This window comes from Diabrotica undecimpunctata, chromosome 1 (assembly GCF_040954645.1).
Source record: "Diabrotica undecimpunctata isolate CICGRU chromosome 1, icDiaUnde3, whole genome shotgun sequence".
Taxonomy (NCBI): Eukaryota; Metazoa; Arthropoda; class Insecta; order Coleoptera; family Chrysomelidae; genus Diabrotica; species Diabrotica undecimpunctata.
The window spans coordinates 94,488,341-94,513,371 of NC_092803.1; the positions used below are offsets into that span (position 1 = coordinate 94,488,341).

The following is a 25,031-nucleotide window of genomic DNA, read 5'->3' on the forward strand; positions in this document are numbered from 1 at the left end:
GTGAAGCTCTAAAATATATACTTAGGACATATAGACTCAAAAGTGCCATATTTACGGATTGTAGAGGTGTCATAGAGAGACTAAAAAATATAAGTGCGGCCAAGAACTTAAGTCATCTAGAAGTAGAAATACTACAGACCAATCACGAAATACTTAGCTCGCAACGGGAGGTGCTAATAGTTTGGATCAAAGGGCATTCGGGTATACAAGGAAACGAAATTGCTGATAAGTTTGCAAAATCCGCCTCAGACTTACACATAGATTATATTAACCAGTGTATTCCATATACAGATTTGAATTCCACACTTAAAGTTCAACTTAAGACTAAATGGCAAGAACTATATGATAGCAAACAAATAGGATGGTTCCACAATCAAAACAACAGGAACTTTATTATTACTTTAAACAGAATAAGAGCAAGTCATGCAATGCCACCAAGCTATAAATGTAAATTTGGTTTAATTGATGATTCCTCATGTTTATGTGGTGAACTTGGAGACTTAACACACATTCTACTTGGTTGTTCATTAAATAGTCAAAGCACAGATAAATTTTATAATGAAGTTGTTAATAACAAAATTTGCTTACCTATAAATTTAAATTGCATAACTTTCAATAAGAATATTAATATATTGTACTGCTTATATAATCACGCCAAAAGGTGCAAAATGAAATTGTTGTAAATTACTAATCATCTCTTTGTTAGCAATTCTGCAACTAATTAGATTTTGTAAGTTGGCGACGAAAAAATAAAAAAAAAATAACAAAAAAAAACAAAAAAAAATAGAAAATAAAATTAAAAAAAAAACGAACACTGCTCACACTTAACTTTTACACTACTAATACTTTAAGCATTGTTATTGTGAAGAAGGATGAGTTTTCTTTAAATTTCTGTAAAGTTTTTTTTGTTTATTTTTTTTTTTTTAATTATTATAGTTAGGGAAAAAAACCGTCTGGCTAATTGGTCTTTACCAAAGCCATCTAATTAATTAAAAAAAAAGCAGGGTTGGCATGTTTTTATAATGTATATGCTGTATGCTTCAAATATAAAGAGATAAAGCTTTAGAAAAGTACATTTTGATTATTTTATGTTATGAATTCTGCTATGTTTTATTTATATAAAACACGAATGAGTAAGTATTTGTTTCTTTGGAGATTAATTGCAGTTAATTAGAAATTTTTTTTGGCAATTGCCCTTTGATAGATTTCGCAATCGTCACATCAGCAGTTGCCAGATTGTAACAGATGTTTGCAATTAATCTTGAAAGAGACAAATATTTTCTCGTTATTGTTTCATATAAATTAAAAATTGCAGAATTCATAAAATAGTATATAATCAAAATGTACTTTTTAAAAGCTTTCTCTCTTTATATTTGAAGCATACAACATATGCATTATAAAAACATCCAAACATTGCTAAACCGAAATATTTTATTTCATGGTTGACATTTGCGGCTATATTCAGCTTGTACTTTCGATAAACTCAACCGAAAAACATTACTTTAAAGATTTAACGCCCCTAACTCTTACCCCTCAATGCAACACCGCGCTGTCTAAAACTTGATTGTAAAAAATTGCACAACGAACTTTCTGACATTTCAATTGCCGAATGAAGCATCAGCACGGACGAACGATCCGGTCAAGTATCAAAACTGTGTCATAATATTTTTATACCAAAGCATATGTATATAATAATAATCATTAGTTTAAGACTTGACATTGTTGCCAAATTACATTGGCCATTTTATAAATACTACACAATTTCTACGACACATTTAAAAATTCATATTTTATTTATATTTCCATTAATTTTATGGCCTGGTTCAGAAAAAAAGCACAGGTAGTTGTTTTTCTTTCAGGGCAGTTATAAAATTCGTGCTTTATCTACCGCAGTGAACTTAAGGTGTTTTTAGTGATTACATATCATAATTGTTTAGATTTAAGACCTATAATTAATAATGGAGGCACTGAAGAAACAACGAGGAACGGCAAACTCGGCTTTAACGAGAGGGTATAATTGGTGTGATTAATTTTTAGATTCTCAATTAACTAAATACAATTAGAGAAGAATCAATAATTAAATATTTTGAACGTTCTAATGTAATACAAGATAACATAAAACAAGCCAGTGACGACGCCGATGCTCTTGAAAATGGTGATGTTATCGGAAAACATTACTTTAAAGATTTAAGTTTATTACGAGAAAGGTTCAAATCTCTCGTAGAGTCAAATCTACCCACTCTTGTCACTCAAACTGCCACTGATACACAAACCACGCCTACTAATCTGAAACTACCCCAATTATCTCTTCAAATCTTCTATGGCAACTACGATGAATGGACATCATTCCATCAACTCTTCACCTCTCTAATTCTCTCTCTAACAAACATTCAGTGGTTTATATACCTGAAATTCTCTAAAAAATGAAGCTCTCACTTTAATTGACTCTCTCGAATTAATCCACAACTTTAAGATTGCTCTTGACCTCTTAGAAAAACGATACTCTAACAACTTAAGTATAATCAACGCGCACTTAAATTCCATTTTGGACTACCTCGAGAAAGGTAGACCAACCAGAGAATAACGAATTAAATCAGACTTATCCACATTAGACGAGTTTCTAGACATTTTAGAAGAAGTGCAATTTATTGGTTTTAAATGACTTATGTGACTACAAAACGGAAAAACCTATTCCGAAATTCGCTCGTACCACTTCTCTTTACAACAATGTTACCTACAATAATTCTTTCACTTCTAAATGCATATACTGCAACGACTTGTCTCATAAAATATATCGTTTTCCACGTTTCTCATGTCTATCACACTCTGATAAATTAAATTTCACACATTCTCATCACATGTGCACAAATTGCTTGGGTACAGGAAATTTTCACAATGAATGTATCTCTAAAACTTGCTTAATTTGCTCTAACAAGCATCACACTCTCTTGCACGTACGTAAAACCCCCAACACTAACTTCTCGCATCAATCTCAAAATTCAGGCCCATCTCGAGGCCAAAAAACTACCTATCCTAAAGGCAATCAACATAATTGGAGATCCAATTCAAATCAAATACATTCTGATGTCAATTCCAGAAAACATAATCTTAAAAAATTTAAATCACAACCGTCAGACTCAAGAACACTCAAATTCTAATTTAAATTCTTCTGATAAAGACCACACAGAATTAGACGACATGCCATCCTCCTCTGGATACAGCGATCACAGCGGTGTCTCTAGATACCACAGGCAACCTTACATTCTCCGCTAAACCTTGTAATATTATATTAGCAACAATTATTAAAATAACGATTCAATTAAAATCAGGACATACGATAACAGCGAAGGTGCTTCTCGATAATGCTAGTCAAAGTAGTTTGATATCAAATCCTTTGATGATCAATGAATCCTTTCCAAAAAATTTGCTGTAAAACTCATTAACAACCACTTCAAATTTCTGGAATTGCCCAGAGCTCAATCATGTCTAACGTAATGGCAAACCTTACAATTTTCTGGACTAATAATAAAAGCAATAAACTTTAACATGTCTTGTTACATACTCGATAGAATAACTACCCCACTACCGCAGATGCACATACTCCTAGAATTGCTCGAAATACCACACATTTCCTTAGTCGACAATGAGTTCTTCTCAACTTCAAGTATTGACAATTTGATAGGCGTTGACAAATACTACGAACTGTAGAACGAATAAAAGTATATACTTATTTACTCAAAATTCTAATATTATCTTCGAAAATACGTATTCGCTTAACTCGCTTCTTCCCAAATTCTGGGAAAGGAGGAAATACCCCAAGTATGCCAAACTAGGTGACTCTTTCCTTTTCGCTAAAAAACGATTCGAAGGATTGGAAAAGAAATTCCAATTAAATTACTCTCTATTTCTTGAATGCAAAAGGTTGATCGATGTATACATTAGACTTAATCACACTCATTACACTCAAGCACGATACTCCTACTCACACTATACAATAACTTATCCGAACACAAATATTTTTTGTCCCATTTTTGCATGATAAAAGTGAGCAGTACTAGCACTTGATTACGCGTTGTTTTTGATGGATCTGGTAAATCTTCCTCTGGAACCTCTTTAAATGACATCATGCTCCCAGGTCCAAAAGTACAACCTTATATATTTGACATTCTTTGCTCTTTTAGAATACTCCAATTTATTTGTACCGCTGATATTCAAAAACTGTACCGTCAAATAAATATCAGCACAAATAAAACCGTTCTGCAATATATACTGTGAAGAGATGATCCCTCTAAACCCTTGAATGCATTTAACTTACTAGCGTAACGTACGGCCTCAGATCTTCAAGTTTCTTAGCTACTCGGGCTTGCTAAAAGAGCTTGCATCCACTAATATACAAAAGTACCTCCTACAAGTAATGTTGTAACAATGATCAACCCACTTCATATGATATCCAAATCGAATTGACTTTCATGGAACCCTTCTCCATACACACTCTCAATTTTAGTACCTGAAGCCCTAACTGATACTTACGTTAGAAAAAGAATTGCCTTACCCACTTTAGCCAAAATGTATGACTCCTTAGGGTTGATAACTACGGCAATTCTACATAGAAAGTTATTCATTAAGAAACTCTTCCTCGAACGAATGAACGGGAACGATATTTTACCTCCCTCTTTGGAAAATGAATGGACAACCTTTGTAAATAATATACCTCACTTAAAATCCTTAAAATCTCACGCTGCCAATTTCTTAATAAGAATATCAAACATACAAAATCATCGCTTTGCTGACAGCAGCGAAAAGGCTTATGCAGCATGCATTTACTTTCATACTGTATACTCTGATAACACAGTTTCCTGCATACTGGTTACAGGAAATTCTCGGGGAAGTCCTATCAAGACAACTACCCTACCTAGACTTAAACTCTGCATTGTTACTCCTCTCAAAACTCACCACAAGAATCAATCATATCAATATATGAAAAACTGTAATTCTCTAGTGTCAATTTTTGGAGCGATTCAAGAATAGCACTATCGTGGATACAATCTCACACATTCCTTTATTTTCCATCGAGTCGCTCAACTCACTGAATTGACAAAATGCCTTTCACTGGAGCCACATAAAGTTTGCAGAAAATGCTGCCGACATTCCCCATCTCGAGGATTACTAGCCCAAAACATTTTAAAATTAGATTTATTGTGGTCAGTGTATACTTATTTACTTGCATTTCTGCAAGACCTCAATCTAAACTTCGCTCATTTTAATGAAAAAATTGATGAATGCAACTTACCAGAAGACAGAAAAATCTTACTTCTTACCACTAAAGATTATCAATCTACCAAAGAAAATTTTTGACATAAAATATTGCTAAGATTTTTTAAGTTTTCAAGACTAATGCACGCAATAGCATATGTTCACAGATTTATTCACAACTCAATATTTCCCAGTAAAACCTTTACTGGTCCCTTATCTGTAGATGCACTCCTAATGTCTACTAACTCCATTTGTCAAATTGTTCAACAGCAAACACCAACACAAAAAATGTACACAATCTAGAATATCACAAGCTACCCTATTTTACTTCCCTCTAAATCACATGTAGTCACTCTACTACTTTCACACGAACATACTAGACTTGGTCATGTCGGACCACAAGCCTTACTTTCCAACCTCAGACAAAGATTTTGGCCCTTAGAAACATTAAAAATTATTCGAAATTGCTATACTTGCTTTAGATTTCGCGCTCAACCTGCACAGCAAATAATGTCCGATTTACCAAAGGAAAGACTTTCGACCTCACGCCCCTTTCATGTTGAGAAATGTTGGGACTGACTATGGGGGTGGACCACTTATGAAAAAAACATCTCGCCTTTGTAAAGCCCCTCTCACAAAATGTTATGTGACGCTCATTATCTGTATGAGCACAAAAGTTGTCCATATTGAGGTTATATCCCCTCTCTCTAGTTACTCCTTTTTACTAGCACTCAAACGTTTTATTGTTTGTAGAGGGATCTAAGTTATCAAAGTGTGTATATATATATATATATATATATATATATATATATATATATATATATATATATAATAACTGTATAATATAATATATATAATATAATATAATAATATTATATATATATATATATATATATATATATATATATATATATATATATATATATATATATATATATAATAACTGTGTTCGTCAATTGTATGACTTACTCAAAAACTCTAAAAATTCAAAACTTTGCCTCAGAAAATCTAATAAAATGGAAGTTGATACCCCCTCATAGCCTTATTGGCGAGGAATTTGGGAATCCGCCATAAAATTTACAAAATTTCGTATTCGTCGAATATTAGGTAACGCCCAATTGATATTTGAAGAATTAGCTACTGCACTAATTCGGATAGAGGCTATATTAAATTCCAGACCAATTTGCCTTCTATCTAGCAACTCCACCTGTTTAATATAATATATAGCTGTGTAACAGTGTAGCAGGGGGCTACGTTACATACACATAACATGGCTTACTTCAGGCAGTCAACAATCAACCTACATGACAGATTGACATGTTTTTGATATTGATAAGATTGTAAAAAAATATAAGTTTAATTAGTACAATATTGTTTAACTTATAAACCCATAAAATATAAAACGGCGCAGTCAAACAGTTAGCTGGGTACAGTCGAAAAACTAAATTTTACCATAAAAGAAAAAAAAAACTTTAAGAACATAGTGAGGCACGAGGTAACATAACCTAAAATGGCAATGGGAATGAGTGTAAAACTACCACCAGATTTTGACCTATAGGGACAAAAGGCGGCAAGTGAATGGAAGTTTTGGAAAACCTGTTTCGAAGATTACTTACTAGCAACAGGACAAGACCAGTCAGCAGATAAAATAAAACTGTCAATTTTAAGAAATATAATTGGAACTGAGTCTGCCAAAATTATGTCCACATTCGCCATCCCAGAAGACGAAACCAATAAGTACGATTTAATGATGTCACTAATCGACAAATATGTTAATCCAAGGATGAACGAATCATTTGAAAGATACAATTTTATCACGAGAGTTCAGAAAGAAGGAGAGTCATTTGGGCAGTTTCTTACTAGTTGTAGACATTTGATTCGAACATGTAATTATAATGAAATTGATCCAGAACAAACAGCCGAAGATAAAGCTCTGAGAGACAAGATATTGATTGGCATCAGAGATTCAGTTACTAGAGAAGCTTTATTGAGAGTAGACAAACTTACCCTACAAAAGGCCATCGAATTTTGTAGAACTAGTGAGCAAAGTAAAAACCAAAATTTGAAATTTCATAACGAAACGAAAGATGTGGATATAGGACAAGTTCATAAAGAAAGGAATAAAGATAAGTTCCAGGGCCATAGAAACTATAATAACTCTAAAAGTAAAACCAACACTAATGAAAAATTCAAGTGCAAACGGTGTCAATTAACTCATGGCGCCAGAGAATGTCCAGCATATGGTAAGACATGTGGGATTTTAGACCATTTTGCAAAGTCGTGCAGAGTCAAGAATATTGATATCATAGATGAAGGTAGCAGTGATGGATCATCTGATATTTTTGTAGGAAATGTTAATAAAGTATACCAAGATGTAAGTTGTCAAAATATTTGGGATGAAATTATAGAAATTGAAAATAAAAGAATTAAAGTAAAACTTGACACAGGTGCTGATGTAAGTATAATTCCATTAAAAATTTTTAAGAAAATTGATAAACAGTTTAAAATTAGGCATAATCAGTATGTACTTAAAGGGTTTGAGGGTACTCAGGCTAAAACAATAGGTGTTGTAAATTTAGTTTGTAAATATAAAAATAAGTATGTTTATGATGACTTCACTATTATTGATGAGGCAACTCGAGTTCTTTTAAGTGGTAAATTATGTGTTGATTTGGGATTACTTAAACGAATCAACAATGTTGAGAGTTGTGGTACTTTAGAACTAGCCGAAAGGAATAAATTTATAAACCTTAACCCTGATGTTTTTAGGGGTCATGGTAAATTTTATGGTAAACATAGGATCATTACAGTAGACAATTTTGAACCAGTAAGTTACCCACCCATAAATGTACCTGTTGCAATTAGAGATAAGTTAAGAGATGAATTAGATAGGTTGACAAAAAGAGGGGCAATTGTGAAAGTTAACGAAATTGACTCGAGGGCAAGCATAAACCGCATTGTGATTGTGGAAAAGCAAAATGGTAAGTTACGTTTATGCCTAGACCCATCAGACTTAAATAAACAAATTGTCCGCAAACCAAGAATAGTACATAAATTGGAAGATGTTTGTGCACAAATGATGGGTAAAAAGATATTCTCTGTATTTGATCTCTCTGAAGGGTATCATCATTTGAAACTTGATGAGGCATCATCCTGGAAATGCTGTTTTGCAACATCATGTGGAATTTTCAGATATAAAGTATTGCCGTATGGATTATCAAATTCTCAGGATCATAAAAAAGCCAGGAGTATATTTTATTGGCCAGGACTTAATGATGATATAACAAACTATATAAAAAATATCTCCCAATAGGCGCAGAACTATCCAACATTCAGATGGACACAACCGAAATTGCATTCTGCACTGAATATACCTACCTAGGAATTGATTTCGACACCACAGGCACAGACAATAGGGAAATTAGAAAACGAATAACCCAGGCCCGTAGAACAATTGGATGCCTTAACGGAGTTCTTTGGAGCTCAGAAATTGGTAAAAGACGAAAATACAATATATATGAATCTCTCATAAAAACCAGCTTAACCTATGGTACAGAGACATGGAGACTAACAGAAAGCAATAAAAGAAAACTCGAAGCAACAGAAATGGATGTATTTAGACGATCACTTCGAATATCTAGAGCAGACAGTATTAGAAACGATGAAATAAGAAATCGGATGGGGGTAGATGGATCACTGGCAACAGACATAGAAAGGAAACAACTTATATGGTATGGCCATGTTCAAAGAATGCCAGAAACAAGACTACCAAAAATCGCCATGAAATGGATACCACCAAATCGTAAGAAACGAGGAAGACCAAAAAGAACATGGAAGGAGGGAATAACAAAGGCAATGAGCTCCCGAGACTTGACCGAAGAACAATGGAATGATAGAAATTCGTGGAAATTAGGCATCGGACAACGACGCAAGACGTTTTGAAACCGATATATATATATATATATATATATATATATATATATATATATATATATATATATATATATATATATATATATATATATATATATATAAAAAGTGCAGGATATGTGAGAAATATAGACCAAATAATTTTAAAGAACTTGGTTGGACATTTCAGTATTAAAAGATAAAACCTCCAGTTCAGTAATCAACTCATTTCAAGATACCTTTAGTAGATTTGGATATCCAGAAATTTTAATTGCAGATAATCTATCATTTACCTCAGCGAAATGTAAAAATTATTATAGAGAAAAAGACATTACAATTATGACATGCACCCCACATTACCACCAGAGTAATGTACTTGCAGAAAAAGCAGTCAATATAAGCAAACAAATTTAAAAAAATAGCACTCTCATCTCCAGCTCAAATTTTACAGAGCAGGATCCTGAGAGGACAATTACCAACTACAGCTAATAAATTAGAACCTACAATCCAGAAACAAGTATATGAGAATTTGTGCAGAGAAAAAGAAAAATTACAATTACATTATGATAAGACATCACGAAGAAAACCAGTAGAGTTTAGAAAGGGAGATAGTGTAGTAATAAGAAGTTCAAAAGATAATTATTGGCATAAAGCAATTGTATTAGAAAAGGCAAATGAACCTAGATCATATTGGGTGAGAAAAGAAGGTAACAATAGAATTATTAGACGGAACTCACACCAAATGAAACACTCATGTACCAGAACACTTGAAAAAGAATTCATTTTAGAACCCGAGTTGTACCCTGATATTCAGTCACAGAGTGTTCATAAAGATACTGCTATTATCTGTCTACCGAAAAGACGGAGTAATAAAAATGCATGATCTGCACGTGATCGTTGTCAAATTACTTTCTTCGCAGAAGTTGTATGGTTGAGTTATCGGTATTGTACACAAGGGCGTACGTTAAGGTATTTTGAAGAAATATTGTGCTTTGTATTGTGCTATTGTGTTAATTGTATTTATTTTATATGTTAAGATTTATATTGTGTATTGGACATTTTTGTGTTTTGTAAAGAAATTAGGTAAGTACATATACCAATACAGATATTGGTCAAAAAAGTATTGTGGATGTAACCACGCAGTATAAATATGTATAAATTATTTTATAAGAAACAGGGACGCGCCAAGAAACTTCCAGTAAAATTACCAGGGTAGAACTATTATAATCAATCACTCCTTCACATTTCAACGTGGAAAACTATGAACTTTTTTCTACATCTACCTAGATTTTTTTAAGGAACAATCAGTACACAGTACACTTAAAAAATACTACATTAAACACTAAAATTCCACTAAAATCCCACATTTCACCGGAAAAAGACCCAGATTTCGACGGCATCCACCACAAATACATACTCAATTGCATTCAGAATCCCACGGGAATTTAAACATTCAAAATTCATAGCAATACTAAAACCAGATAAACCAGCTGATCACACAAAAAGCTATCGACCAATTTCTTATAATATAAATCTTATAGTATGAACTACTTAAAACAGTAATGTTTAAAAGAATCAGCCCAATGATCTGCAGCTTTCAACACAGTCTGACCAGAAGGAATGATTTATAGACTCTTACGTACTCTGCCTTGCAAATTCACCGCTAGACTAATAGAAAATATGCTCACCGACAAAGTATTTCAAGTAACTATGGGATACGAAATAAGCACCCCCAGAAAACTCAAAAATATATCGCAGACATACCGACAACATCAACAAAGTTTGGCTATGCTGATGACTGGGCTTTATTAACAACAAGAAAATTACAAAAGAAGCTGAAGGGATACTGACGGAAGACCTAGCAATTATGGAACGTTACTTTCAAAAATGGAGACTTTGCCCCAATGCCTCTAAAACTGAAGTAACCTACTTTCACCTAAACAGCAATCTGGAGTCCAGAATACTACTTAACGTACTTTTGATAACACATGACTCAACCACAATAAACATCCAAAATACCTAGGCGTGGTTTTGGGCAGAACGGTAAGCTTTAGAAAACATTTAAGTACAGTTGCTAAAAAACTAAAAACCAAAAATAACATAATTCAGAAGCTCTGCGGCACAAAATGGAGGTATCGTTATCCAGACTCACGTCTTCAGGCTTAGCTCTTGTTTATTCTATAGCTAAATATTGCATACCAATATGGATCAACAGTACTTACGTTCAAAAGATTGATATCCAGCTCAATAACAGCATGAGAATGATAGCTGGAGTAATCAAACCTAAACCAACCCATTGGCTACCAATCTGCTGACTAAAGAATATACGAAGATCCTTAGCAACATGGCGCTGCCGATTCATAACTATATAAAAGATGCAAACCAAGGTCGACTGCGTTCCAGAAATTCTCCAATACAAACCGCAGAATTAGCTGCAACTACCGACTTCAACATGATCACCAAATGGATCCATGAATGGTCGGAACCTCAACCAAATACAGTTATACTTTGCATCACAGAGAAATCTCCTGGATTTGACCTACCACGTAAGACCTGGCACTTAAAACATCAGAACTCAACATGGTCGATGTTGCGTAGTTGCGTATATGTTGTACAAATGGGGTAAGCTACCATCACCTACACATTTACATTTACATGTGTATAATGTCCACATTGCCTAAAGTTAGCCTATAGTATTTTGATTTTCATTGCTCTCCATTTGTTAAAGACACTTCCAGGTTTTATTGTTTACTTTTTAAGGAACTTCTATTATTTTTGTATTGCATTAAAAATTTTTAAGTTATAGTGTCAGATTGAGGTTATATTTTAAAGTTATATCACAGTATAGATAACAACCAGTATTCTCACTCTACCGCGGTACCTTTGATCTTTTTAGACAAAATTCGGTGACCTTGACGCCATATTTTCTGGACGAAAACCGTGGACTGGCCCTGCACATATGGACGCGACAGAGCCGACTTTGATTTATTTAACAAAATTGATTTTAATTTCAACCAATTTCAAAACTCTTCTTGCTACTCTTTCATTCTTCGAGAAATTAAAAAAAAAAAAAACCTAAAATTGTTTTGCGTTGTATTTATGATTTTGTTTTCTAAAGTTTCACAACTATTTGTTACAGAACTGTCTTATACACTATCAAAAAAAAAATCAAATGGAGAGTTATGCAACAGTTTTTAATAAATATGCTAGTTTTAAAGCTGTATGGTTATAAAGTAGAATAAAATGCAAAGTTTCATTTCAAAATTCAAATACAGAGTTTGAAATCAGTTAATATATTTTAATTATATCTCACTAAAAACACAAGAGGATGTGAACAAAACTCCTAAATATGTATATTGATTAGTGATTGATCTTACCTGTTCATTGTAATAGACTATTTTGACTTGTTATTTCGATATAAACGATTAAATAATGTGTTATTGATGTTTCCAAATAATCATTTTATTATTTTTTCTTTTAGTTTTGTTTTCATATTTTTGAGTAGGGAAATTTCTGTTATTGAATTTTAATAAATAGTACAAACGTACACGGCTAAATAAAGTTGTACAATATTTGAGTGGACTTTGTTTAAAAGGTGACTAAAAGTTATGGTACTAAGTCGAGAAACATATTCGGCTTTACAGCTAATATAAGCGGTTTTAATAATATTCGGCTTTACAGCTAATATGTCAAAATTCTTTTGAAAGAGAATGTCAAGTATACCTACTTATAAAGTCAGCAGAATCACCAGTAGGGATTTTTAGATTACCAAATGTGTCACCGGTTCTATTTTTATATACATTAACATATTGATATACAGTTTTAGCCGACAAATTAGTTACACTTTTTGAGTAGCTGTCTGGTATATTATTTTTAAATAATATATTAGGGCTGGGTAAACAAAATTTGCTACACAAAACATTTTTGTAAAACTTTTGGCCCCTTGAAGTACATTAAGAGACATCCTGTTTAAACTGATTACTGAATCTTCTACCTCTTGCCTTTTTTCTAGACTGTAAAATTTGAACATTTATGAAATTAGCTAAATTTAACGAAGGACAAAATTTAGATGTAAGTGCCATGTAGTCTTCAATTGTCACATTATCGACACATTTCTTTTCTGTAGAATGTACAGAATGTTTTCTGAATTTTTTATTTAAATAATGGTTTTCCTTCCATAATTTTATAACTGTACTTCATAGCACAATTTTTCTTTGAGTTTTTTCTTACAATCCTTGTTGATGTACATTAGACGTCTAACGGAATCGTACAAAGTGCTAAAAGTAGCGTCATCCTGTTAATGGTAAGAATGTATTTGTGGAAATAAAAAATAAATTTTTAAATGAACTTCATTTATTATTACATGTTGCATTAGATATTACATTTATTTGTTTATTTAATAATAACAAAGGTGACATACCCACTGTCAAAATTAGACAAAAATACATTGTAGATAAATACAATTACAGATAAAAATCAAATATACATGTATAAAACAAGTACACATTAAGTTTACAAAGTATCATTTTGTAGTTTAAAATTTCAGAAGTTAAACAAATTATATCTCATGAGCACTGGTTTGCATGTATGAGAAGTCAGATCATACCTATATTTGAACCATAATTAGTTCTGCGATGAGATATATGGAAATGTAAATTCTGAAGAAGTGAACGGGAAGGAATATGAAAAGAAATTAGCTAAAGCAATTTAGGAGTATGGATTATTCTATAATTAATTGCTTTTGTTCAAATGTGATTTTGAATGATATTTTACATTTTTGTTTACTTGATCTTGATTAATGTCAATATAATTAATTATTAATTAATTAGAAGAAACACTCTAATACATTTTTATGGAATATGATCAGATATTTTAGTTATATCTCACTAAAAACATAAGATAATGTGAAGAAAACCTCTAAATGGGTATATTAATTATTGATTGATATTATCTGTTCATTGTAATAAAAAAGAGTATTTTGACTTATTATATTGTTATAAACAAGTAAATAATGTTTTATTGATGTTTCCAAATAATCAATTTATTATTTTTTCTTTTGGTTATATTTTCATGTTTTTCAGTCTTGAAATTTCTCTTCATGAATTGTAATGAATATTATAAACATACACAGCTAAATAAAGTTATACAATATTTTATTTTAATAATATTCGGCTTTGCAATTAATATGCCAAAGGAATATGAAAAGAAATTAGCTAAAGGAATTTAGGAGTATGGATTATTCTATAAACAATTGCTTTTGTTCAAATGTGATTTTGAATGATATTTTACATTGTTGTTTACTTGATCTTGATTAATGTCAATATAATTAATTAGAAGTAATACTCAATACATTTTTATGGAATATGATCAGATATTTTAGTTACATCTCACTAAAAACATAAGATAATGTGAAGAAAACCCCTAAATAGGTATATTAATTATTAATCGATATTATCTGATCACTGTAATAAAAAAAGAGTATTTTGACTTTTTATATTGTTATAAATAAGTAAATAATGCTTTATTGATGTTTCCAAATAATCAATTTATTATTTTTTCTTTTGGTTATATTTTCATGTTTTTCAGTTTCAAATTTCTCTTCATGAATTTTAATGAATAGTACAAACGTACACAGCTAAATAAAGTTCTACAATATTTTAGTGGAAATTGTTCACAAGGGTGGCTAAAATTTATTGTACTAAATAGAGAAACATATGTTTTAATAATATTCGGCTGTACAGCTAATATGTCAAAATTCTTGTGAAAGAGACAGTCAAGTATACTAATAAAGTTAATAAAATCACCAGTAGGCATTTTTAGATTACCATATGTCTCGCCAGTTCTATTTTCATATCCGTTAAATATGAATATACAATAGTATCTCACAAATTGGTTACACTTTTTGAGTATATGCCACATATTTCACAACTATGGAATTCTTAAACATTTTTTTATTAAATATCCACACAAATAGGTTATAAAATTTCAATTTTTCAATTGTCAATATACTTCTTTTCTGTAGACTGTAACTTCTGAAGTTTATTTTTTAAATAATGGTTTTTCTTCCTTAATTGTATAACTGTACTTCATAATACATTTTTTCGGGGAGTATTTATTGATAATTGTTGTGACACTTGAGTTGAACTTGGTGTTACTGGAAGTGTAGTTACATGTTCAGGTTCTCCATGGAATATGTTGTTTTTACCAGGAGTAATAGTAATATCCTGAAGTACAGTTATAGTGGATGGTTTATGTTTAATACTAACATTTTTCTCTATATCCATAGCTGAACTTTTCACTACTTCTAAAAGAAAAAGAGAAAGCTTACATATGTGTTACATCTTAATTATTTATTTTATTTACCTTCATTAATAGGACATCTTGGAAGACATGTTTTGGACTACTGCAGAATAAGTATGATCAAAAGTTGATGAGCCCTCTGCTAAAGGAAAGTTTGTGAGAACTGCAGAAGGTTGTAATCGATTTCTCATATCATTCAGAAACATCTTATCAATAAGCGTCTATATTCTTTGATCTTATTGTCGAAATGAGTACCATAAAGACGATGACTTCTATGTAAACGTTCTGCCTTATTCAATAAATCTTCTCGTCCACATGCCATTAACCAAATTTTTGCCTAAATACAAACATTTTTTTAATACACGATGAAACGTTAATAAATAATATAACATCTTAACATCTGTAATACACAATTTTAATCCTAATTTAACACTCACCTATTAACATCTTTTGGAAAGAAAACAATACTTTTCCTAGAATTATTACAACACTTTGTAGCTGCACAAGTGTGGCAAGGCTTTTTGTTTTTATTTTTGTACATATCGACGTACTTATACAACGTAATTGCGAAATAAAAAATGTATAAAGTTTATTTGTATCTATAAATACACAAAAAGTAAACAAATACAATGGCCTCTATATTATTTATCTATGACAAATGACAATGGCCAATGACCAATGAGAGCCGTCAAATTTTTCGGAGTCCAGAGAAAATGGCGTCGCTGTCTGCGCGAGTAAAATGCGCGAACTTTCGCGCCAAAGCGGAGTGGGAATACTGGTTGTTGTCTATACTGTGGTTATATGTTAAAATTGAATTGTCCACTTCTTCGCCAAATGTTAAAAATTGTTTAAAATTAACGCTATATATATATATATATATATATATATATATATATATATTTCCCGTACAGGCAAGCTTGAGTTACTTACATTTTAGCGGTATCTCAAGCTTTTATAACGCTCCCAATTAATCCTATTGAAATTTACGTTTTTTTTATTACGATGTACATAACATGTTTTTATAAAATAATCGTTCATTTCAATGTTTGTCTGTATAATAACTTTTTATTTTATTTTTCTGGTACGTCACTGGTTTAATGCGAACATGGTAGTATCAATAGGTTTCTTCGAACAAGCGGCCAAACCGTCCGAAACTATGAACGAATAGTCGACCAGCGCGAGTAGGGAGGATAGCACTAATGACAGTATTCTTGTTCTCTCACTGATCAACTGTTTGCCACGAATTCTGACTAGTTCGACTGTTTGTAGGAATGATTATAATATTTCATGAGTTCACATGGTATTCACGTGATAACTCCGTCTGTTGGGTAGACGGAGTATAGCAGCCACGTAAATGATAGTGTTAATAAAATAATTGGGTGTCCAAGCCCAAATGTAAAATCAGTACCTATGTTGAGTCATAATGTCAACCCAAATATTGAGACGACTTCTAACAGTTATAAGACCAGAGTTGGTCGTAATATAAAAACCCCTTATAGATATCGATCTTAGGGGGAAGGTGTTTAATATAATATATAGCTGTGTAACAGTGTAGCAGGGGGCTACGTTACATACACATGACATGGCTTACTTCAGGCAGTCAACAATCAATCTACATGACAGATTGACATGTTTTTGATATTGATAAGATTGTAAAAAAAAATATAAGTTTAATTAGTACAATATTGTTTAACTTATAAACCCATAAAATATAAAACACCACCAACTTAAAATGCCTGACTCTGGGACATTTTTTTATAAACATTACACTTACTTCTTACTAAAATAGACTTAACCTCTTTCAACGCTATACTTTTGGAAGCTTTAACAGCACTTAGAGAAGAATAGGAAGAGATGTTACTTAGAATATTTAAATCGATTACAGGGACGGGCCGTGGTTTCAAATTAAAGAAAATTTGAAAATAAATAATCTTGTTCTCTTGGAGGATGAGACTCCCCCTTAAGTGGCCTTTGTCCAGAACATTAGAAATACTTTCTGGTGTAGACGGAAAGATCAGAGCTGTACGGATTCGAACCAGTGAAGGAGTCTTCTTTAGGGCCATCACAAAGCTCTGTTCCTTGCCTCAAGATTCTTAATTTTGATTTTTTTTCTTTATTTTTTGTTCTTGCTTATTTTCTTGTTCATATTATCTTAAGTTTTCTATATCTTCTCACCTTCTAGCCTAACCATTAGATCTCAGTATTTTCTTTTCTGTCTACCTCATTATTAAATGAGACATTCAACGGCCGGGGAATACATTGGGAATTAATCCAACCTTGGCAACAAAGTTCCTACCTCTTTCCCCTCGTTGCAACACCGCGATGTCTAAAATTTGACTTTACGAAAAATTTCACAACGAACTCTCTTACATTTCAACTGTCAAATGAAGCAGTCGCACCGACGAACGATCCGGTCAAGAGTCAAAAGTATAAGCAGCTTATTTAAATCCATAAAATAAAAAGAACCACCGCTAATTGGTGATACATCGCAAGTCGAAGGAATATTCCGAAGTTATTTGAACCTAATTACTTGTACCCAGCCGAAAGAATATTTATTCAGCTACACTTGGGCGGTGTTAAAGAACCACTACCCGTTTCACTAATACAAAACATAAAACTACATACTATGCTAGGAAAAAACAGATGTTAAACTTTTTTAATTATTTTTGCACAATAAATAATTTTCTACATCTCTAAATTTTGCACACACTTCGCTCATATTAGTTAAAGTGGATTTCGGAGTTTCACATTCATCCATATCACTATTGTCAGATTTGTCTTTTTCATCATTATCGAACTTAGATCTCTCTGTAGTTATGTCTATGAAAGCAAATTCATCCAAATCTAAAATTTCGTTACGGACTGTAGGAAAAAAATGGGCAGTGGGCATGTGTAGTCCTCTTCATCAAAATGTAGATTTTCTTAAATAACATCAGAGAAGCCGGCCTTAGAAAAACATTTCTTAACTGTAGCAGGAGATACTTTTTTCCAAACAGCTGTAATCCCGATAAGTGCTTTGGATGAATTTATGTCTTTTTTTTTTTCGAAATTCTCAAAATCAAATCCATCGTCAATAAACGCTTGAAATCTTTTAATGAAAAAATTTGGGTAAATAAATTTGAATTTCTGATTTATTCCTTGATCTAAGGGCTGGCAATATGAAGTGGTGTTGGATGTCAGGAAGACTATCTTAACATTTTCTAAGGTACTTCAAAATGTAACAGCATTATCAAGGAAAAGAAGCACTTTTCTATTTTATTTTTTCATTTTATTGTCAAATGTATGCAACCATCTTGTCATAATTTATGTTGTCATCCAAGCCTTTTTGTTACAAACCTATTCTAAGGACAATTTGTCAATATGAATACCCTTAAAACAGGGGGGATTTTTACTTTTTCCAATTACTAATAGATGTTCTACTGAACCTTCCATATTTGCACATAGCAAAATAGTCATTGCTTTGCTGCTTTTTTCCTGCACATTTTTCATTTTTTAATGCAAATGTCTTGTTAGGCATGGCTCAGTAATAAAGCCCTGTTTCTTAAGCATTGTATACATCTCGAGGAGAATAGTTCCTTAATATCAATGGTAACTTGGTTTTCCAGTCCTCTATGTCATCCAAATTAACATCCGCATTCTCACCACAAATTGATTTAACCGTTATATTACGATGCTTACATCTTTTCAATCATCCAATTAAAGCTGCAAAATTTTACATCTTCAAACTGCTTGCTGCCTCAAGTCCAGTTTCTTTAAGTAGCAGCCAGATATTGGAATTTCTTTCTGGCTTTGCAAAACCAATTGTAAACGACTGGACACTGCCAGTCCTTCTCACTTCGGAAACTTTTGTTTTTGCTCCAAGTTAACATCTTTCTTAACATTCTTTTCTCACTCACTTTTATTTTTTATGATATCTTTAAATTGAGTTTTTCCAACCCCATATTTTGTGGCCAACTTTCTCAAACTTAAGCTACTTTCGGCGATTATATTTATTTTGTCTTTTAGGGTCATATTATTATAGCAACTTAAGAACCATTTGAATACGGAAAAAACTATAAACTAACGGAAGGCCAACCCTAATTATGAAGTTATTTCATATCTTTTTAGGTAGATACATATTTAAATACATATTAGTATTATGTATTTCCATCAATAAATGGACAAAAATATTTTGGCTGATATTACCAGGTATAGGTGGTCGTAAATACCAGATCATGAATAAGGGAATCTACATATAATCAGTTTGTAAAATGCTGAAACTGGTAGTTAGTATCAGAGGCTGCTTTTGATAGGTCACCATTGACACAGGTTTTACTGAATATATTTTTAAATGTATTTAATTACTAATAACTATTTAATATTACATAAATTAAAGTTTTGTAGCAACTAAGTTGAATATTTTTACATTTTTGTAGGTCAAAACTTGCTATTGATTGCTGTCAAGATACTGCTTCAAATTTATTGGTCCTGCTAGGATTAAAAAATTTTAATAGACTATTTGAAAGCAAATGCTACCCATTAGATGGCTGGTCTTAAAAGAATATAAATTAATTTTAAACACAAAGAAAACCCTACAGAGGGGAAGTCCACAGAATATATATTACATTTAGAAACCCTCTCTCACCCTTTAATGCACTGAAATAAAAATATGATTACACTCCAATATGTATATGCAAAAAAATAAATAATATGTAAGTTCTTCAGGATATCTTAAAATAAATAATAATAATAATAATAATAAATATGGATCTACAACCAATACATACTTAGAAAAACAAAAACTGAATTGTTGGTTCACATAAACAACAATAATCAATAAGTATCAATTTACTTACACAACTGGCCAGAAGAAAGTGGTATGGTAAAAATTCCATTCTTGATACTTTATTTAATCTCTTCACACAATGTAGTTCAATCCCCTGATTGTCATAAATATACACCCAACTTTTCTGAGCTACAGCAAACATTGTTTCTATATGCAACCACGAAATGTCGTGAATGGCTTCCATAACATTCATTTCACAATGTAGTTTTTTTGTTACCCAATCAAATGCAGCTACATGGCCCACTTTACCTCCTATTAATAAATGCCTACCATTTTTGGTATATTTTATTCTATATGGACCAAAGTTTAATTTTAAATCAAAGTGCTTTGTAGCAGCAGCTATATCAACTTCTTTAACTAAGTGCTTTTGAGTAAACTGAGTTGTTGTTTCACCATTATCTGCTTCCAAATAGCTGAAATGAAAGTTTTAATTGTAAATATATATTTATAGAATTGGCAATCCATCTTTATTGGTCATGAAACCAAGAATATTTCAAATTTCTGAAGAGAAAAAAGGGAGTAACACAGTTCTAAAATAACAACAATAAAGATATACATGATAGAAACCAAAGTTCAGGAGTTTATAAGATTACTTGTAGTACATGCCCAAAAGTATAGACAGGTCAGAGTATAGACTGTTTGAAGTTTAAAAAATTTGTAAAGCAGTCAAAGATCCGTTGGAAGTTTAAAAAATTAGTAAAGCAACATAGTGATTTTATCAAAATACATACTATAAATCAATTGGTTTGAAAATACCTACAGATTAGATTCTCAATAAACAAAAATATACTTATTATGTCTAAACGGAATTGGCATAGTAGGTATAAAAGGGAGCAATAAATATTTTATACATTGTTTAGTTCAAAAATTCGCAAATTCACAAATAAATTGTAAGTTTTGAATTTCTCTTCCTAGGAAGCAGCAAAACAAGTCCAAGGATACTCTCTTATTCCAATACCTTTAATAGACAAAACTCCAATAACATAATAACATTACTTTATTACATATTGCCAACTCCAAGGACTGCTATTGTTACAAAAGTTCCGTGAGATTTACTTCATATAGAAAAAGTCCCTTGATAAAAAAGAAGAAGTAATAAGGAAGTCTAGAATTTTCGAGATGTCTAGGAGAATTATAGAAGAAGATGAGTGCTCGAATGCTAGTCAAGACATCGATGAAGAAGAAATAATTGAAACTAACCCTTTGGTCAATAAATTCCTTTCTCTAAATATAGATAAGCCCGTTATCGACAATATTGCCCCTTTAACACCAACACTTGGTAAGCCTCTGCCAACTTATAAGGATAAAAATTCAGGTATATTATATAAAAGAAGGGATCCTGGAGATCTCCCTATTTTTAATGGTAATCCATATGACTGGCCCGTTTTTATTAGTAGTTTTGAAAGATCTACTGAGCTATGTCAAGTAGATAATCATGAGAATATATTAAGATTACAAAAATGTTTAAAAGGTCCAGCAAGAGTCAGTGTTTCAAGTTTTTTAATATTACCTCAATGTGTGCCCCAAATTATAGCTACATTAAAAATTCTTTTTGGAAGACCAGAGCAAATTATTGAAGCTCATATAAATTCTATTCGTAGATTACCACCTCCTAAACCGGAAAAACTTGAAACTCTGGTAGAATTTGCTTTAGCAGTTAAAAATTTATGTGTTTTATTGGAAGCATCTAATTTAAAAGACTATCTTAATAACCCTACCCTTATGCATGAACTATTAGAGAAACTACCTTCACAAATTAAAGTTAATTGGGCGATATATCGCAATGCTTTTCAAAATTTTCAGGGATTAAGGGAACTTGCTGATTGGTTGTATAATCTGGCAACAAATGTTTGTTCTGCTCTACCTACACTAGCCCTTAATGACCAAAGTAATAAAAAAAGGCAATTTAATAATAATGTGCATGCTAATATACATGAACCAAATGCCTCCAGTGAAACACATAATTGTAAACTGTGTAATCAGAGAGATTGTAAAAAGATTGCAGGTTGTTCAGAATTTCAGAGATATTCATTATCTCAAAGATGGGAGGCTGTTAAAGCTTTAAATTTATGTAGGCTTTGTTTAAAGAAACACAGATTTCCCTGTAAGTATCCTGTAAAATGCAACAAAGAAGAATGCCAAAGGAAGCATCATCCTTTTCTTCATGAATTTTCAGAACAAGTATCCAATAAAAGTACAAAGCTTATCAAAAAGGAAAGCAGTATGCAAACTGTAGAATCACACCTCTTATCTGCAGATGAAGAAAGTAATGCACATCAAGAAACACGCTTTCAAATACTTCCCGTTGTTTTAAGAAATGGAAGTAGGGAGGTCACTACATTTGCCTTTCTAGATGAAGGGTCTTCCGTAACTTTGTTAGAAGAAAGTATTGCTAAAAAGCTAAATATAATGGGAAACCCAGAACAACTTTGCTTAAAATGGACCGGAAACCAACAACGCTTAGATGCGTCAGAAAAAGTATTTTTTTTCTATTGCTGGTGATTATAATTGGGCCAAAGAATTTGACCACCGACCAGCCAGAACGGTAAGAAAATTAGGCCTTCCAAAACAAACTCTCGATGCAAAGGCAATTAAAGAAAGCTTTCCCTATCTAAAAAACTTGCCTTTCAAATCATATAAGAACGCTGTTCCTCAGATCTTGATAGGCTTAGATAACTGGGACTTGGCGTTACCACTTCGAGTGAAGGAAGGTCTAGAACTTCAACCGATAGCTGCAAAGTCCAGGTTAGGTTGGACCATTTTTGCAATGTTTTCAAATAACGATGTGGAATTAAACTACTCATATCACATTTGCGAATGTAGTGTTACGATAAATTCTGACCCAAAACCGTAAATATATTTATTACTAATATTTTCATTCATTCACGTATTTTTTAGGTAATGCCTACCTGACACACGATGGGTCCCCCTTTGTAATAAAAACATAACAGTTCGAACCTTCTGGAGACAAGCCGATTTAACCATACCGGTTCTGAGAACAATTCGCCGCTCTGTCTAGAAGGCCTTTCAGCAAACAGCGGTCTATGTTCGATGTGTTTCGAGAAACAACTGTTTTCATTCTCGAATAACAGGACTTTATATTTATAGAGGAATTTTGGTTATGGAGGGACAGTTAATTCTCAAGACCCGCGCTCGCGAATTTGTTACGTACGGATATAATAAATTATTGTCAGATAAGTTAATATAAATAAAGAAATAAATTAAATCCGTAAGTGTTATAAATATTGAACCTTTTAATAAATTCACAACAAATGGTGGCAGAAGTGAGATCGAACATAAATTAGACTTATAATAATAATACAAGTGAATATTTGTAAATTGTGAAAATGACGACGATTTATGAGCTGACAGTGACTAATTTAAGAAGACATCTTGAAGACAGAGAATTAGCTTCTACCGGAAAAAAGGCTGAGTCAGTCCAACGACTAAAGAACGCTTTGCTAGAAGAAGGACTAGATCCAGAGACTTATATATTTGAAGATGCTGTCCTCTCGTCGATTTCGAAAGTTTCTGGTGATGTAGCCAAAGTTTCTGGTGATGTAGCCAAAGTTTCTGGTGATGTAGCCAAAGTTTCTGGTGACATCGCATCATTAGAGAACAAAGTATCTGGCGATATTTCGAAAGTTTCCGGCGACATCGCTTCTTTAGAAAGCAAAGTTTCTAACGAGATTTCTTCCCTGGAAAGCAAAGTTTCTGCTAACATCTCTTCAGAAATCTCTAAAGTCACTTCTGAGATGTCTGCCCTGGACGATAGAATATCTTCGTTAAAAAAAACAAGTTGCTGCCGATAAGTTGGCCTTCGAAGAAAAGATTAAAGAGATGGAAAGGAAGATGGAAGAAACAGGGACAGCAGAGAGAGGTAACAATCCGATTACAGTGGAGATAAAAGAAGACGAGACGAAATTTAAGTTGGAGACACGGCCGAAATTTGAAGGAAGTGGAGGTTCTATTCATGTTAAAGTCCCAACTTTCGACGGAAAATCATCATGGAACAACTACATGAAACAGTTCGAATCAGCCGCAAGAGCAAATGGATGGTCTGAAAAAGAAAAGGCTGTAAACCTGACTATCGCTCTTCGAGGAGATGCCTTAGATGTGCTTCAGACCATAGCCGTAGAGGAGACCGATGATTTCGAACAACTGAAGAAGAGGTTAAATATGCGATATGGCCACGAACATTTGGAGCATGTATATCAGTCACAGCTTAAAAATCGTAGACAGAAGAAAGATGAGGCTCTTCAAGAATATGAGGTAGATATTGCCAGATTAGTACGATATGCTTATCCAACAGCTCCCGAAGACATGATGGAAAAATTGGCCGTTCAAACGTTTATTGATGGTCTTCGTGATCATGAAATGCAGAGAACACTGCGATTAGCTCGTCACAAGACGCTGGTTGATGTCCTATCCGCCGCCCTCGAATACGAGTCAGCTACGCAGGCCTCTGGCGGGTATAGTAAAGTTAGGACTGTAAAAGAGGAAGAAGATGAAGATAAACTTGACCAGCTCGTTAATATGATGAAAAGCATGACATACAAGAAAACGAAGACCATCAGATGCTGGAATTGTGGCGAAATAGGACACGTACGAAGCTCCTGTAAGCACCCTAGGTACGACGCAAATCAAGAAACTCACCATCAGGAAAACTAGAACGGGTCAGCCTTAGGGGGGCAGCTTCGACCCAAAACTTTTCCAAAGACCCTCTCATACTAATAGCTTCTTT

The 25,031-nt window shown here is 32.6% G+C and overlaps 1 protein-coding gene and 1 long non-coding RNA gene across 4 annotated transcripts in view; both read right to left on the reverse strand.

Moving 5' to 3' along the window:
* The window catches only part of LOC140451567 (WD repeat-containing protein 46), a 341,290-nt gene that overhangs the window by 304,832 nt on the left and 11,427 nt on the right, over positions 1 to 25,031 (reverse strand). For all 3 annotated transcript variants that reach the window (XR_011952086.1, XM_072545418.1, XM_072545416.1), the window contains exon 3: positions 20,298 to 20,700. Coding sequence is in view for 2 of the 3 variants with exons in the window: in XM_072545418.1 (XP_072401519.1) it covers positions 20,298 to 20,700 (403 nt within the window). In the remaining variant the exon portion in view is untranslated. The remainder of the gene's footprint in view (positions 1 to 20,297; positions 20,701 to 25,031) is intronic.
* Positions 13,578 to 16,300, reverse strand: LOC140451556 (uncharacterized). Its single transcript, XR_011952083.1, has 3 exons — positions 15,900 to 16,300; positions 15,526 to 15,799; positions 13,578 to 15,466 (listed from the first exon to the last, which is right to left on the reverse strand). It is a non-coding gene; the product is annotated as an uncharacterized lncRNA (long non-coding RNA).